The 17,591-nt window shown below is 39.1% G+C and overlaps 1 protein-coding gene across 4 annotated transcripts in view; it reads right to left on the bottom strand.

Moving 5' to 3' along the window:
• The window catches only part of UPP2 (uridine phosphorylase 2), a 344,136-nt gene that overhangs the window by 16,335 nt on the left and 310,210 nt on the right, over nucleotides 1-17,591 (bottom strand). For all 4 annotated transcript variants that reach the window (XM_044074766.1, XM_044074764.1, XM_044074765.1 and 1 more), the window contains one exon: nucleotides 3,511-3,720. In XM_044074766.1, the coding sequence (XP_043930701.1) occupies nucleotides 3,511-3,720 (210 nt within the window). The remainder of the gene's footprint in view (nucleotides 1-3,510; nucleotides 3,721-17,591) is intronic.

Here is a 17,591-nt window from a genome sequence, read left to right on the forward strand (position 1 = left end):
TTAGTCACCCAAAATCAGGGTAAAAGGTTGAATCATGATAGATTTGAAGAGGTGTAGATAGGTAGAGTGGGCATCTTGAGTCAAATTTGGGGGCTTGTAGCTAGCTATGATTTGAATAGGGGTCTTGTCAATGGTTAACTGCACCTGGCATGTGAGGGAGAGAACATACACTCTAGGTTCTTAATGTAATTACATCTCTCATAAATTGTGTCCTTGGGTGGTAGCAGTAGATGGTTGTCCATATACATGAGGCAGTTGCTACACTGTCTCAGGATGCCCATACCAACCAGGCTAGTGGGAGAAACCATAAGAAATTGTCCATCCATATTTGTCAGAATTTGAGGGAGAAAGGCCAGGGAGACCTAACAGGTAGGCCTAAAGCCCAAGTGCTTAAACCAAAACTAAGAGGCTTAGATTAACACTTACAATTTCAACAGGCTATAAACATGCAGTAATAAATGCAACAGAAAAGATGTAATTGCACACTTTAGAGAACAAGTAGCAGCAAGTAGCAGAAGAAAAAAGATGAAGTAATAGAGTAGGAGGATGAAACACAAATAGTGTATAAGCAGTTGAATAAAGTGTTTTTTTTTTGTTTATTTTTGGTCTGTTCCTCATAAAAATTCTGTTTTTGACAAATCACTGGGATGAGCCAAGGATTAAAGTTATTAAATAAATGACATGCATTTGAGTTTCAGACTTGATATCCTTCAGAAAATATATTCTAACACAAATCCTGTTATTCTAGCAACTTTGTGTGTGTGTGTGTGTGTGTGTGTGTGTGTGTGTGTGTGTGTGTGTGTGTGTGTGTGTTTGTGTCAGAGAGAAAAATGCCCTGGTTAGATCTAGCAGGTGGAATTTATTGTCAAGTGCATTTTCAAGGAATTGTAAGCTTCAAGGGAAGCAAAGGTTACTGCTGCTCATGCTGAGTCTGCTTAAAATGTACAACTGTTTTGTTTAGCAAATGGTTTTATTGTGGTATAGAATTTTAAAGCAGTGTTAGCACAGCAGGTAGCATACTTGCATCTTGATGCAAAGGGCTGTAGGTTCCATTTGTATTTTAAGGGGGGTATGGTACTGCAGTTCTTAGTATGTCCTCCTTTGGATGAGACACCTAATAACTATGAACCTGTTTTTCAGCTTGCCACTCATTCCCTATTGCAATATACCAGCTTACCCATTTCTTTTAATATAACCTAGTCAATTTATTCTTCAAGGGCAACAGACACTGAATTTGTAAATGAAACACTGAAATAAAGTTTTTTCTAGCAACAACCTCTTCATTGGTTTCATATCTCTTTAATGTGGAATTATTCAGATGACTTTTACTTCTGCAGAGATTCTGCACATTGATTGATATTGGTGGATTGTATGACAGAAGTTTGAGTGGCTCTTTATGGTTGAAATGTTTTGAATTGGGCAGGTTGTCATTATTGGTTCATATGATTTGTTTCATTGCTTAAAGGAAAAATGCTCAGAACTATAAATTTAAAACACACTCTAACAAGTGGTGTTGTATTATACAAGGGATATAATTCAATTATTATGTAGTATAATTAATACAGTCAGGAAGGTGAATCAAAGAACTTTTGCATGGTTCTAAAATGTGTGCAAGGAGCCTATGATCTGGAAACAGGCCAAAGGTAAACTTACCCTGTCACTGGCCAGGTGCATGTTCGTTGAATGTGGGTTTCGATGCTGTTTCAGTGAATGTGGGTTTCAAAGTTAGAGAAGTTTTAATGCTAAGTCTGTTTTCATTGTAAGACTATTGCTTTGTTTAGGTTTAGTAAATGTCTATCAGTGTTTGTGCTATAAAATTTGAAATAAAAGTTGTAAATGAAATCCAGATATCTGTAATCATTGTAGAAGTAAAGCATAAAACAGTATGCACACTGAGAGATTTGAACAGTGTCTATGACAAATGGGGAGAAATAGCCAAGTAACGGGACACTGGAATGGTGGTGTGGGCGGGGCCGAGTGGGTGGGGCTGCAGAGTGGGTGGGGCTGCATGGGCGGGGCTTGGGTTTGCACCCCCCTGCAAAAAATCCTGCGGGCTCCCTTGCACACCACTGTAAACCACTACTAGAACTAAACTGGCTGGAACTCCCAAACTAACTTGCTTTCATTCAGCTAATCACTTTGCACAACCTTATTTTCAAGCCTACTGCCAGCTATGAGCTAGACAACCCAGTCACACCTTACACAACACATAGATCCCTACAATCAGGAGACAAAAATCTCTTAGCTGTCTCAAAATCCACAAAAAAAAAAAAAGGTCACTCTATATTCACATTCTGTCTCTAAACTATGGAATTCACTACCTCTAGCTATCAGGTCTATTCCTGGCCTAACATTCTTTAAAGCCTTTTTTAAAAAAGTCATCTCAAAAATACATGGCTCTGCTCCTGCATAAATCTAGCCTAATGCTCAGCTCTTCCTCTTCTTCCACACTAGCTTCATCCTCCTCTTCCTCTTCTTCTGTCACATCTCACTCCTTTCCATTCTGCAAGATCCTAAGTCTCACCTAACTCCTTATCTGTTTCTATACCATATCCTTAATCTGCTGCTCAGTCTAGAATGCCTCTAGTCTTCTTAACTCTCTCACTAATATGCATCATTAACTCTTCAGCTATTATTTTCCTAACTTAAACCAACATTTTATTTTTCCTGTACTATAACAGATGATGTCATACATTATACACTTTATCTACCCATAGGCTATGTATATGTTGTTAGAATGACTAAAATTGTCTATAAAGATATAACTTTTTAAAATAGTCCAGATGTGTATCTTGTAAACTAGTCTACGTTCAATCAATTTATTTTTGTATAGTATTCCTCATGTCGCTTGTATTGTTTGCAGACTATACTGCATTTGTATTTTACTGTATGTGGAGCTTTTCTCCCCAGGCCCCCACTGAAAATGGGTTCTGTAGACCTAGTCAGGCCACCCGGTAAACAAATCTCAAATAAATAAAATAAAAAATAATACAAGTTTGAATGTTTATTTGAATTGTTTATTTTTATCCAGAAGTATTTGATCACAGAAGCCTGAAAGAACAACTCAGATATGACATTTTTGGTAATATATGAGCTATGTACTGTACCCCAAAATTTAGGTCACATTCCAGCACAATTATTGGATGAATGGTGGGGCTAAAAATGAATTAATGTGATCTACCTGGGGGGTACAGCACACTGCATCAGCAAGATAGCTCTTTTGTAGTAAATAATATCTATATTGAGAAGGGAAGTTTATTTTGATATATTGCAGTTGAGGTGACCTGAACTAGAGCAGTATTTTGAGATAAATTAGAAAACAAGCAGTGAGTTAAAGGAAATCACTCTGAGACCCCCCCCCCCCCAAAGATGCAGGAAACTGTATATAATGTGATAATATAATCTGTATTTTTTGGCAAGGAAGTAAATCTGGAAATATTAATGATAATATAACCAACTTAAAAATCAATAGTATTCAAACTGTGCTGCGAATCAGTAATACAAAATTACCTTCGTAGAAGTCATACGTGCACATAGTGTTTCCAGTAATTGCTGGAATTTCAGGATCCATTTTGCTGCAGTTTATTAATTCCTTTGCAAGTTCTTTATCAAGTTTAGTACTTCGAATAATCACTTTTCCCAGCACTACTTGTTCAAACTGGGGTCTGAAGAAAGAGTCCACAGCTGTGTCAGTTATTACAACAGTTCCAGGTTCAATACCTAAAATGGGTAAATAAAGTTATTAAAAGTATATAAGAAAATTTAAGACTTTTTCGGCACACCATTGGATTTGCAGTAATGAAGATATCTAACCTCTTCTCTCTCTCTCCCTCTGTCCCTCTAAACCTGCACATATGCATGAATGAATGCTTATTTATATTGTACTCTACTAAATTTGAGGCACAGCACAATCAAATAACAAGAAATTAAAATAACTATAGTAGGTCCATTTATGATCTTCATATATCTAATATATCTCTAGGCAAGTAATTCATTATATTTCTAGTAAATTTACAGAATATAAATCATCCATACTATAACGTTTGTGTATATATATATATATATATATATATATATATATATATATATATATATATATATATATATATATATATATATATATATATATATATATATATGGGTCTACTCTGATTCACTGAAAACTCATTTCACTGAATTTCAATTCACCCTCAAAAAATCACTGAAAGCTCAAATCACTGAAAACTCATTTCACTGAATGTAAGTACTGTTGGGCAAATAAAATGTATATGCCCTTTTCCTCACTGTAGTGCAATCCTGGAGTTAGTATATAAAGTTAGGGGTAGTGTTGGTGGCACAGCCCCCCACATTGGGCTTTTATATTTATGAATCTCATTTCACTGAAAGCTAACAATATAAAACCAAAAGTAGGTGAGGGGCTATGCCCCCACACCCCCCAATGTTGGAGGCTGTGTGCCTCACACCCTCAGTAACTATATATACTAACTCCATGATTGCAGTACAGTGGTGAAAAGGGAATATACATTTTATTTGCCCAACAGTACTTACATTCAGTGAAATGTGATTCAGTGAAATGAGTTTTCAGTGAATCAAAGTAGACCCATATATATATATATATATATATATATATATATATATATATATATATATATATGTGTGTGTGTGTGTGTGTGTGTGTGTGTGTGTGTGTGTGTATGTATATATATATATATATATATATATATATATATATATATATATATATATATATAAAGATAGATACAAGAAAATCTTCATTTGGGGTCTGTAAGATTAAGTTATAGAGTCACTAGCTGAGCTGCAAGGCAAGAAAAATTCACAAAATAACAGACATGATAGAAAAGACACTTAAACCTACTGAGGTCCTACCTACTGAAGCCGCATGGACCTATCTATCTGAGCAGTTTCTTTCTCAAATGAACAAAGAAAGTCTCAGGAGTTTTTTGTGGTTGAAAAATCCATGATAATGTATGACTTATACAATTAAGACTCAAAACCTTAATTCAGATCTTCTGCTGACATGACTACCAACGCACAGTCCATAAGTCAAGTAAAATGTGAGAACATCTAGATTCCTGTCACCTAGCCTAGCTGATTCCTTTTGCTTGGACAGCACACTATATACACTGTATCGCTCCAACCTTGCAGTATAAAAACAATACTCAGTGGAAATTTCTTGAACCATCTTATATTTTTGATAGTAGAAAGATGGTTGGACAACAGGTGACACCTGTTTTATAAAGTGAAACCATTGCTTAAAATCACTCCCATGTCACTACATTAAATGTCAGATACAATTTCACTCTGCCTGTATAACCGATGAGCAGCCTGGAGAGCTTGAGGATAATTTAACAATGGAAAAAACTATCAAATCCATGGTTTACCTTCAGATACTGCCAGCTTTCAGCAGGCATAGGATCATAGGAGATTACTAGGCTATCGACCCGGAGGTCATTTTAAGCCCAGCATTTCAACCCAATGTAGTACTAGTCAATACCCAAGATTGCATTTAATGATGACTTCCTATGTCCAGGAGGGTTGTGGGCATTATCCCCAGTCTGGATTTCATTAAGTCAACTATACATAGTGCTGCATGTATCTATAAAAGTTGACCAAAGGAAGGAGAGTGAGAGAGAATTTTGTATCATCTGCATAACAGTGATACCCCATCTTGTCTCTCCTGAAGGGATTCCCTTGCACTGGCAAAAGATAGAAAAGAACCAAAGAAAATGCTTAATACTGAGGAATTCCATGAGTGAAATCATGTTCATCAGAAATAACCCAGCAAGATATCATCCTAAATAATCTTCTTGACAGGAAAAATCTGATGAAATTTAAAACTGTTTCAGACAGTCCACTTAGGGAGAGTTATAATTTAGTCAGTATTTCTTGGTGCACCAAATAAAAATGCTACTGAGAGATTAATGAGCAATGCATGGCAGAAATCCTTCATTCTGATGTTCCAAAGATATAATCCACCATGTTTTATTGGTATCCTTTCAGTGCTGTGGCATCTTCATGAAATAGAAACGTGGCTCTTTAACTACTCCCTCTCCACTTTTTCTAATACATTCCCTATGAATGGGAGGTTTGATATACATTTGTATTCTGTTCGGCTGTCCCTAATGAAAATGTGCTTCTCTAGCACAGGAACACTCTCCCTTAAGAGCAGTTGAAAACCTTCCAGAATTCAACAGCAAAGCGACAATTTGATAAACTAGATGAGCTGAGATGTTTAAACATAGGTGGGGAAAGGGATGATACAGAGTAACTAATCGCACAATGTCTGACCTATCACTTGTACCTTGTACACACTGACTGTATATGTGCTAAAGAATGAACAGTAAAGCAGACGTTTATTACCTGTTAAGCATCCTTCCTCCACTTCCTTTATTTGCTAGGTATAACAAACACAGTCCTATATCATGTCTGACGTCTGAAGAAAATAAGCAATTCATGCAACGAAGACAGGAAGATAAACCTTTAAAATTCAAAATTCACACTGCAAGCAGTTAATATGTCAGAAACTATTGAAAAAAAAAACAGACAAAAGCCTGCTGTCTAAAAGCGTGGCAAGTGAGACTTCTTTAACAATCCTATAGTTTTTTGGTGTGAGATTAGTAACTTACTGCAGACATTTAAAACATCATTCCTCACTAAAATTGAGTATCCTGGTGAAACCATCTCTAATACACCTAACCTAGATAGTTCGTTTCTCCAACAAACAAAATTCTGTCCATGACTCCCACCTTGGATTCCAACAAGTGAATTTTCCACTTGAAGGTTATCATAATGACTTTACCCTTCTTTCCACTTTTGAAAAGTATCTATTAAGGAGGGGAATAAATGGCTATGAACCTGCCCAAGTTTGGTGGAGCTGGTCCAGATGACCTCACTCTTAAGTTCCTTTAAGCCTGTGACACCTCTGTTAATGTGCAACATTATCCACTAGACCTGTTCAGCAGCATATTCCATGACCTGTGAAAGGCATTCACATTTATTCCATATCCCAAACAAGGGAAGCCCCTGTATTTTTCATCATACCATTCTATCTACCTCCAACCCCTACTGAGAGCAGTGACTCGCAACATACCTACCACCCACATTACTTCTTTTGGCCTCCTCACTTCCCAAAAATGTGCCTTCAAGAAGGGGAATTATACCCAAATAGCCACCCTCTGTCTCATTACATTGTATTCCAAAAACATAACCAATGGCAAACTTACTCAGATACTTTTTATTGGCATGACAAAGGTTTAAAGTTCTGTTTAACACCCCCAAATCCTACAAGAACTCACTTTATTCATATTATTCCCCATATCACTAAGCTGACTATGTAAAGTTTACATAGGAAACTTACTTTCCAATTAGAACAGTTAAACCTTGGTGTTCCCTTAGGCTCCTTCCTGAGGCTATCACTTTTTGGTATAGTCATAGTATTTGCAGAATTACCCTACTTGGCATACCTGCTTTTTCCTTTGCCATTAATTTGGTTATTCAAGCTTCCAGTGCCTCATCTACCCACATTAGTAACACCATGTAAACTATTCAAAGATAGCCATCCATGAATTATTTCTAGGGTACTCTTCCCTAAATGTCAAAAAACTAATGCTATGATCTTTAGCACAACCAAATACATTTTTTTGGTTCCAGATATTTTGTTATATTCCCTCTTGTTGAGCAACTACACACAGTTAAACAAAAACAAAAAATCCTGACCACAAGGAGTAAACGAGAACTAGTTTATTAAAACCAAAATGACTAAGCGCTTCCACCTTAAACATACAAAGGCTTCTTTAGAGTCATTCACAATAAGTCCAACATCCCCCTTAAATAACAGTACATTCATTAGAACAACAATTTTTTTTTCATTTTTTAAAAAAATAATGTGAAAGAAATCTTTTTAACATGATTAGCTAGGTAATGTTACCTTAAATTTGTGGTTTATTTTTTTGAACAAACTTAAGAAGTATTTGATTGGTTGTTCTAATTAATGTACTGTTATTTAAGGGGGGTGTTGGACTTATTGTGAATGACTCTGAAGAAGTCTTTGTATGTTTAAGATGAAAGCGCCTAGTTGTTTTGGTTTTAATATACTAGTTCTCATTTACTCTTTGTGGTCGGGATTTTTTGTTTTTGTTTTATGGTTAGTGTGTCTGTTGGCACAATTTTGGTCTTGTTAACTTCACACAGTTGATCAGTTAAAATATCTGTTTTTTTTTCCACTAGCACACAAGCTAGTCAAAATATGTAAACTTTATAGTTGAGAGCCTTTAAACAAGCTGCTCCTCAAAAGTTTCCATCTATTAACTCTTTGAACCAAAACTACCACTGCAAAAAGATTGCCATTCACCATCTTTGAACATGGCCTTCCTCTAGTAACTGCGGGCTCTACTATTAATTCTAACAAATTATTTACTTACAAGGTTCTCATTTTCTTTATGTGTTTTGAATGTAATTTTTACTTCCTGTGTCCCCTCTGAAAATGGACATCTCCCAGCTGTGTTAATCAAGTCAATAAAATGTAAATAAATAAACTATAAGTTGCACTCCAAACGATCTGCAAATAAATGTATTGCCCAGTTACCATGTGTAGAGCACTACTGTGTCACTAAAACTATACTGCCGGCTATTTAATTTCACTAAAAGCTATAATCATGTGTTCACTAATATCAAGCTTATTTTCTTAAACCACTGTTTTTCACCTTTGACTATCTTCTCAAGATTACATTTTTCACCTATATCATTTGTTCGTCAATTTCTGACTCATTTGCTTTTACCCTCAGTTTCTCTTTAGAATGACTATTCATTGGCTGTCTAAAGTTTGCCAACTTTAAAGCGAGGCTGGTGAACCATCATCTCCTGAATACTGTATGTTACTGTGTGTTTGAATGATTCAGTTTTCTCAGCATACATGAAAGAAATGAAAACCTGACCTCCTGTACAGCTACCATTGCTGATTAATTTAGGGTGCCATTTTTTTGTAAAAGATACATTGATGGCTTTTAATAGCTTTGTGAATTGGATCCAAAGTAATACATTTGGTTTGCCCCTTTCATGTAATTTACAGTTATGTGCTATTTAGTAGTTGTGTGTTCTTAGTTATGTTATTTTTGAGGTCTTTTGCTCTCCTGCTTCATTCTATGGCATCAGTGTCCATATCCACTGTCAGGTCTGCTAGTCACTGTTTACTCCCTTGGACTTATCCGAATCTGTGCCAGGGCCGGTTGAAAAAAGTACAGTTGTGTACACTTACCATAAATGTAGATGTATGAGTGTCTTCACTGTGCAGTCATCACATCTGGGCTATCTGCCTGCAGGTAGCCCTCAGCCAGCCTGAATACCAGAGTCTTGGGATTTCTGCATCGGATGCTGTCGCTTCTTCCATGACGTCAGGTCGGCAGGGGTATAAAACATGCACCCAATGTTATTACATCAGTTTTTCTTGCCCCAGATGTCAGGTGCCCCCAAAATAGGAAGCAATTACATGGTATGGAACATCCCCAGCAAAAAGCAAATACACATGATATAAGGTATGCCAAACAAAAAAGATAGGTAGAAGTAAAGAGAGATCAGGGGGCTGGAGGGAGGGTAACCAGGACTGCAACAGTGAATACACTTGAACATCTACATTTATGGTAAGTGTAGTGTACACAACTGTACTATGTTCTTCATGTTTCACTGTTGCAGTTATTACATTTGGGTAGATTCCCAAAGCTATGGTTGGGAGGAGGAATTTAAATAGCATTAGGACAAGCTATAAGGCCCTGCAAGACTGCAGTGGCAAAGCCAGCTCTGGATTTAGAGAAAATTGTCAAATGATAATGCTTGGTGAAGGTATGTACAGAACTCCAGGTAGCAGCTTCTATGATGTCCTTGGTAGGTACGCCTTTGAGAAAGGCTGTAGAGGTAGATGCAGCCCTGGTGGAGTGAGGTCTGATCCCCTGTGGGGTAGGGTTCCCATGGTGTTTGTAGCAGAAATGGATGCAGTGTGCTATCCATTTAGAAATGGTTTGCTTTGAAATGGCCTTGCTCCCTGCCCCTGCAGCAAAGCTAACTAGCAGCTGGTCAGAATTTCAGAGAGGCTTAGTCCTGTCCAGATAGAACCTAAGCTGTCTGTGCACATCTAGGGAGTGCCAGATCCTTTCCCCTTTATTCTGAGGATTAGGGAAAAAAGTTGGCAAATGAATGGACTGGTTTTAAAGCCACACTGGACACCACCTTGGACATAAAAGATGGGTTAGTCCTGAGGGAAACCCTGTCCGCATTGAAGATAATGAAGGGTTCCACTGCCATAAGGGCCTGCAATTCAGACACTCTTCTTGCTGAAGTGATGGCTAGAAGTAAAGCTGTTTTCCACGAGAGGAATTTTAAGTCTGCTGTAGCAGCAGGTTTAAAGGGTGGAAGTGTGAGCTTTTCCAATACAAAGTTAAGGTCCCAGGCAGGAGTGGGAGCTTTCCTGGGGGGGGGGGGGTCTTAAATTTTTGGCTCCTCTCAGGAACTGTTTTACCAGAGGATGAGAGAAGAGGGGTGGCTCAGTATTATAATGAGCTGAGATGGCAGAGGCATGAATCTTAATTGAAGAGAAGGACAGGCCCTTGTGGAGCATTTCTGTTAAGTAATCTAGTATATGAGGTAAGCTGGGCACAGTCACATCCCTTCCATGAGACTGGCTCCAGGAACAGTATCTTTTCCACTTTTCCAAATAGGATTTGCTAGTACTAGGCCTCCTTGCCTCAAGAATGACATCCAGCACCTGCTTACTGAGGGTTGCTGGTGATGAGTTCAGGGGATGAGCCAGGCTGCAAGGTTCAGGGTCTGTAGCTGAGGGTGCAGAATCTGGCCCCCCTGCTGGGACAGCAGGGAAGATGTCTGAGGCAGGTGCCATGGTGACAGTACTGTTAGACTGTACAAAAGAGGGTACCAGTGCTGGGGTGGCCAGTCTGGTGCAATCAGGATTGTCCTTGGCTTGTCCTGTTTGATCTTTAGTAGAACCCTCGAGAGGAGGGGCAGAGGTGGAAAGGCATAGATTGACAGGTTTTCCCAGGTAAAGGACAGGGCATCCATTTCCCAAGCTTGGCTGTGGGGAGTTCTGGTGCAATATTTGCTCAATTGATAGTTCTGAGGGGAAGCAAAAAGGTCCATCTCTCTGCTGCCCCCCACCTGTTCCTCAAAAGCTTGAATATTTTTAGTTCCAGTTTCCACTCGTGTGGGTCCATGAGATTTCTGCTTGTCGTCTGCCAGTGAATTTAGTTTGCCTGGCAGGAATTGAGCTTGCAGGTGCACTTGACTGCTCAAGGCTGTGTTCCACAGAGCCATGGCTAATCTGCAGAGTGGGTAGGAATGCCCCCCCCCCCACTTATTTATGTACCACTCAACTGTGGTGTTGTCTGTCTTTACCAATAGTTGTCCTGGAAGAATAAGGCCTTTGAAGGCTGTCAGAGCATTCTGTACAGCCAACATTTCTTTTTGATTGATATGCAGGTGCATTTGCTTTGGGCTCCATTTGCCCTGAATGCACTGCCCTGCCATGTGAGCCCTCCATGCATAGTCTGATGTGTCTGTTGTTAGGGTTTTGGCGGCAGGGGGTAGAGTGAAAGGGAGTCCCTTGTTGTGGTTGCAAGCCTCTGCCCACCAAAGGAACTCTGTCCTTAGGCAAGGAATGATAGGAATCATTGTTTCCAGGTCCTGAGAATGTTGACAACAGAGACTTTTTAGGTACCACTGAAGTTTCCTCATATGCAGTCTTGCATATGGAATGAGTAGAATGCAAGAGGCCATGAACCCTAGGGCTTGCAGTATTTTTCTTGCAGATAGCCGGGTTTTGATGGCCAGTAGATTGAAGTAGTTTGTCAAATAAATTTTTTTTTGCTGGAGTGAGGAATGGGGAAGTTGTGTTCAAGCTTGCTCCCAGGAATACAATCTGTTGGCTGGGTACCAGCTGAGATCTCTTTTTGTTGATGGTGTACCCCAGTGAAGTTAGAAATCTCTTTACAAATGCCAGATGCTGTAGTAGCAATTCCTGACTGTCTGCCTGAATCAGGCAATCGTCCAAGTATGGGTAAATTTGAATTCTTCTCTGCCTGCAATATGCAATGGCTGGTGCTAGGCACTTTGTGAACACCCTGGGTGAGTAGATAAGCCAAAGGGAAGTGCAGAGAACTGATAGTGTATAGAGTCTGCTCTGAAGCCTAGGTATTTCCTGCAAGATCCCCTTATGGGAATGTGCAGATAAGCTTCTTTTAAGTCTAGGGTTGCTAGCCAGGAGTCCTTGGCTAGCATAGGAAGCAGCTGTTGGAGAGATAGCATTTTGAATTTTGGAACCACCAGAAAGGTGTTAAGACTAGACAGATCCAGGATAGGACACCAGGAGTTTTCTTTTCTGGGTACCAGAAACAGTCTGGAATAAAAGCCTTGTCCCCTTTGTTCTGCTGGGACAGGTTGAGTAGCCTTGATACTGAGAAGAGAAAACACTTGCTTTTGGGCCTCTGCCCACTGGTTTGGGGGGAGGTCTGACCATCCGCTTAGGGTTGGGAGGGATTGGAAGTGGAATCTGTATCCCTGGGAAACAATGTTTAAGACCCATCTGTCCTGGGCTATGTACTCCCAGTTTTTGACATGCAGGGCAAGTTATCCTCCTTAAGGGGCAAGTACTTGGGCAAGGCTTGGAAGAGTTAAGGATAAGTCATTGTGCAATTTTACCAAAGGATGGAGGCTTACTACTCCCTGTTTTGGACGTGGGAACACTCCATTGCTTAGATCTGTGCATAACGTGAGACTGAAGTCTTGGTGGTCTGCTGCCCCTGGGTTTGGACTGAGAAGGCCTGGAAGGGACTGGAAAAGACCAGTTTTTAGAAGGATAATACCTACTGAATCTAGGTGGCTGTACTTGTAAGAAATCTTTAACAGTTTGCATAGATTTAGCTTTCTCCTCCATCCTTTTGAGGACTTCTTCTGCTTTATAGCCAAATAGATGCTCTTGGTTTAATGGTGCATCTAGTAATTTTGCTTTGACATGATCTGACAAGTTGTGTTCCTTAAGCCAAACATGCCTTCTATGAACAGACCAAGTGACAGCAGCCCTGCAAGATGCTTCTAAGACATCAAATCCACATTGCAAAGTATGTTTACCAACTTGGTTAGCAGAATGCATTACCTCTTGTAAATATCTGTGTTCTGCATAACCAGGAATCAACATAATTTTCTGTTTAATTAGCTCCATAATATGCTGCTGATACTTTAACATATGAAACTGTCAATTTAAAGCACTAATGGCAAGAGTAGCAGAGGTGTATACCTTCTTACCCCATCTGTCTAACACTCTAGAATCCCTGTCTGAAGGGAAGGATTATTGGCAGTTGTAGTCTTAATGCCTTTGGGTCCCTGGGAAATGGTCTCTGGATCCGCAGTAGGATTCTTGAAGAGGAATTTGTGGGAGTCAGATACTCTATAGTACCTGTCAGGTTTCCTGGGAGCTGGAGGCAAAGTATCAGGGGTAAGGGCTGGATTCCAGAAAGACATCATCTACAATTTCCAGAACAGGAGGGATAGCTAGAGGCCTGTGCTGAGGCAAGTTTAAAAATTCCCTGAGTCTCTTTTTGGACTGAGAGTAGTCCTGGCTCTCCCAACAGAAATGCTCTCTAAGGGTATGCAGGGTTTCACCAAAAGAAAAATCTTCTGGAGGAGAAGCAGAGGGAATGGAATCCTCTGCATCAGAATCCTCATAGATAGATAAGGGTATGTCCTGGTAATCAGAAGGATCAGAGTTATCAGACTCCTCATCTGAAGAATCAGAAAGAAAATCGGTTCTTGGTCTTTTTGAGGGGGAAGGCTGACTTCCCCTAATTAAAGTAATGAGGTCTTCAGGCATTCTAAGCATTTGTTTTTGTGGCATGTGAACCTGAGAATGCACTTTGGTCGTCGGTTTCCTAGGCGTAGTGCAAACTTTAGGTCTCAGAAATTCAGTATTTTTGGTTTGAAACAAAGTCGTTGGTTTAATATGAAAATTGGAAGGCCTGAATACACACTCAGAAGCCAGTGCCTGCACAGCGGCTCCGGACCCATCCAAGGTAGAGACAAACACAGGTTCCATAGTCGAAGAAGCATCTCGTGGCATACTGGACTCTGAATGGGTCTCAGTAGAGGCCTGCGAATCTGTAGAAGCGGGTACCAGGGGCTGCAAAAGCGCCTCACTGAGTACTGGTAGACTGGCGACTAGCTTAACGGTAGCACCGTCGGCAGTTTTGGACCTATGTGGTCTGTCTCTGTCTTTATCCTTATGTTTTTTCGAAAGATCGGTAGTCAGATGGCTTATTGAAGCCATTTTGAAGTACAGAGATCGAGAGCAAAAGAATTTAGCTACAAAAATAGCCTGACCACGAATAGTTCGGGCATTGAACAAGGCACAAAACTGACAGCGAGGGACGTCGTGGTCTGGGCCTTAACAAGTGATGCAGTAAGAATGAAAATCTCTGTGAGGTATTTGCTTTCCACAGGCAAGACAATTATTAATTTTTCTGACATCGGTTAGAGCAAGAAAAAAGGATCCCCAATGGGGTACTTACCTTTCAGAAGACTTCGGGGCTGAAACTCGAAAAAAGAAAATTTCAGAAGGCGGCCGACCAGCACTTGCAAACTGCTTCTGCTTCGGGCACCGCACAGCAAGAAAGACTGATGTAATGGCATCAGCTGCATATTTTATACCCCTGACGACCTGACGTTATGGAAGAAGTGACAGCATCCAACGCAGAAATCCCAAGACTCTGGTATTCAGGCCAGCTGAGGGCTACCTGCAGGCAGATAACCCAAATGTGATGACTGCAACAGTGAAACATGAAGAACATCAAAGAGTATCCTGAGTGGGGAGGAGGTCTTGCTGTCACCTTGATAATGGAGAACACTGGACAGCACTTAAGTGCAAATCCAGAATACCGAATGATGTGGTTACACAAAGTCCAGTGTTCTTCATTATCACCTGAAATTGTTACTGCCACTAAATACAATAAACATAACAACGTTTTTCATTATTGCTGAGACTACATCTCATCTGTCTGGGAAATTAATTAGAAAAATTCTTAACACACTGAATGCATAACATGCCCTTCAAATGTGGAACAGTAAGGAAACTGTACTTCTTAAGACTCAAAATGAGGAACATTCCTCACAATGAGGTCACTTGAGACTTATGAATAACAATAATGGGTTTTCTACCCATTACTTTAGCTTTGACCCTGTTTATTGTGCAAATAAGTTGAGAGCTGTGGCCAAGGCAATATGTAGCAGCTCCTAGATGTTACACAACTGCCCTAACATTCTGAGAGCTACATAAAAACACTGGTGTAGTCCAGTGTCCTCCATTATTCCTACCGTCACCTAGAGTAAGGGGGTTATTTAGTTTTTAACCTACCCTGTGAAGACTGCATGATTGTGTCCAAGGGGCAGGAGTGATATGGGCACATGCAATGTACGGCCTGCCTCTGCAGCAGCCCAGCCGGGTCCACCACCCTTTCCCCTCTTTGCACTATGCCCCCAACATCAACATCCTGAGCCTCAACCAGGGATCACTGACAGGAATATCCACACGAGGACGTGTTTAGGATGAGATCTAGGAATTGTAGGGTTAACTGTCTAGTGTCGAAAGATTATTATTTTGTAACAATCTATGCTCCTCCTACAGAAGGGGTATCACATGTTTAAAAGACTGTATACGTTTACATCAGAAAATCACTCATTGGAGTTCACTGACTATAACTGATCAAGAAGTATGCGGTATTAGATCAGGAACGGGTCTGATGACATTAATGTGTGCAAAGGTTGTTCCAGTTGTAGAATGTATAAGGATGATAAGCAAGATTTTCATATGCATGGAAATAATTTTAAAGCTCAGGGTAATAGAAATTACTATTAAAGTGCAGTAGTTTATGAGCTTAGATGTCACGCTGAAAAAATATTACATAGGAAAAAACATGGGTCAAGTAAGAAAAAGAATTCAAGAACCTATAAAAGGCAATTAAAAAATATTTCTACTTCTGGCCTGGTACCGCTGCATCTTCAGCGACAATATAAAAGCCATCCTGCAAATTTATGATATTTTATCATGCATACTTGTCATAACTCTGATTTTTTTGAATGTTTCTGATATTTTATAACAAAGGAAGCCTGGTTAATTTTTGCATAGAAAACTTTGCAGCCTGATGGCTTAAATAACGAATTGTTAATGAAATATTTATTGTGAATTTTAATTATAATTATTTAATAGTCTTTGTTTATTTTAAGAATACATACATATTACAAATGCTTCTGTTGTATTTTTACTTTATTATTTATATATCTAGAAAAAAAATTAATACAGCATCCCTTTTAAGAAGGATTATTGCAGCTTTGAACTGATAAAATGCAATTTGGCTATTTAAAAATGTGAAGGTTATATAGAAAGATTATTTAAACCATTGAAGGTTTAAGTTGAGGCACTAGATTGTGTTTTTAACACTGAGATTAATAAAATTGCTTTTCTTACTCTATTTGGGATAGCCGATATGTTAATAATACACTTATCATTGCAGTTTGTTTCACAAGTGCACTGTACATGACAATTGTAGTATGACTTGTACCTTCCACATGTTATTTGAACTGTGCATCAGCTTGTGGTCAAGGCTTGTCTCTTTTATGTGCACTAGTTGTTACATATACAGTAATGTACATCTGGTACCCTTTAATTATTGTATGGTTTTAATTTGCCATGTAGAAAAAGCATAGCTGAATATATATAAATGTATACAAAATACATCAATAACTAAACTACACACATTGTATATAAATGAATGTCGTGAAGTATCTAAAAATATATATATATAAAAAAAACACTGAAAACTCATAATACTGAATCACAAAATATCTAAAAATTCTATCCAGTTAAAAATATCCGATTTCATACACTCATTTCTACAAAACTTAGATCAAGTATCATCTTGGTAGTGATACTGTTTGGGAAAGGGTTTTTGGTAAGGTAATGTTAGGGGCAGAGGTTGGGTTAGGGTTAATGTTAGCACACATGAATAAGGTAGATAGGGGAGCTTTGCAAAATCATATACTGTGCGTGGGTCTACATCACTTCATTGAACGGTTAAGTCAATGAATGGCATTTCATTGGAAATGCATTTCATTAAATTCCCCTCCCCCACTAATTATAAATACCAACTTTGAGATCGTACTACAGTGGGGAAAGGGCAAATTTCCCGGTCCTCACTCTACTGCATTCTCAGTATGAACAGTTCAACGAATGTCATGTTCAGTGCAATTGCACTGAAAATGCTGTTCGATTAACTGATTTTTTGCTGAACTGATAGGGACCCGCCACTGCACACATACACACTGCACAGACATTATGACATTAACACACAATCACACAGAGACTCACAGACTCATTCATTCACACAAGCACACATCCTGAATTTGTACACTCTGCAGCCACAGTCTTCTCATTCATACAAGGCTCAAGTCATTTCTTGCCAAACCATGCACACACAGACAAACACACAAACACATGTGCACTAACGGGCCACTCACTTTCATAC

This window comes from Protopterus annectens, chromosome 6.part0 (genome assembly GCF_019279795.1).
Source record: "Protopterus annectens isolate FY-2018-M chromosome 6.part0, PAN1.0, whole genome shotgun sequence".
Lineage (NCBI taxonomy): Eukaryota > Metazoa > Chordata > Ceratodontiformes > Protopteridae > Protopterus > Protopterus annectens.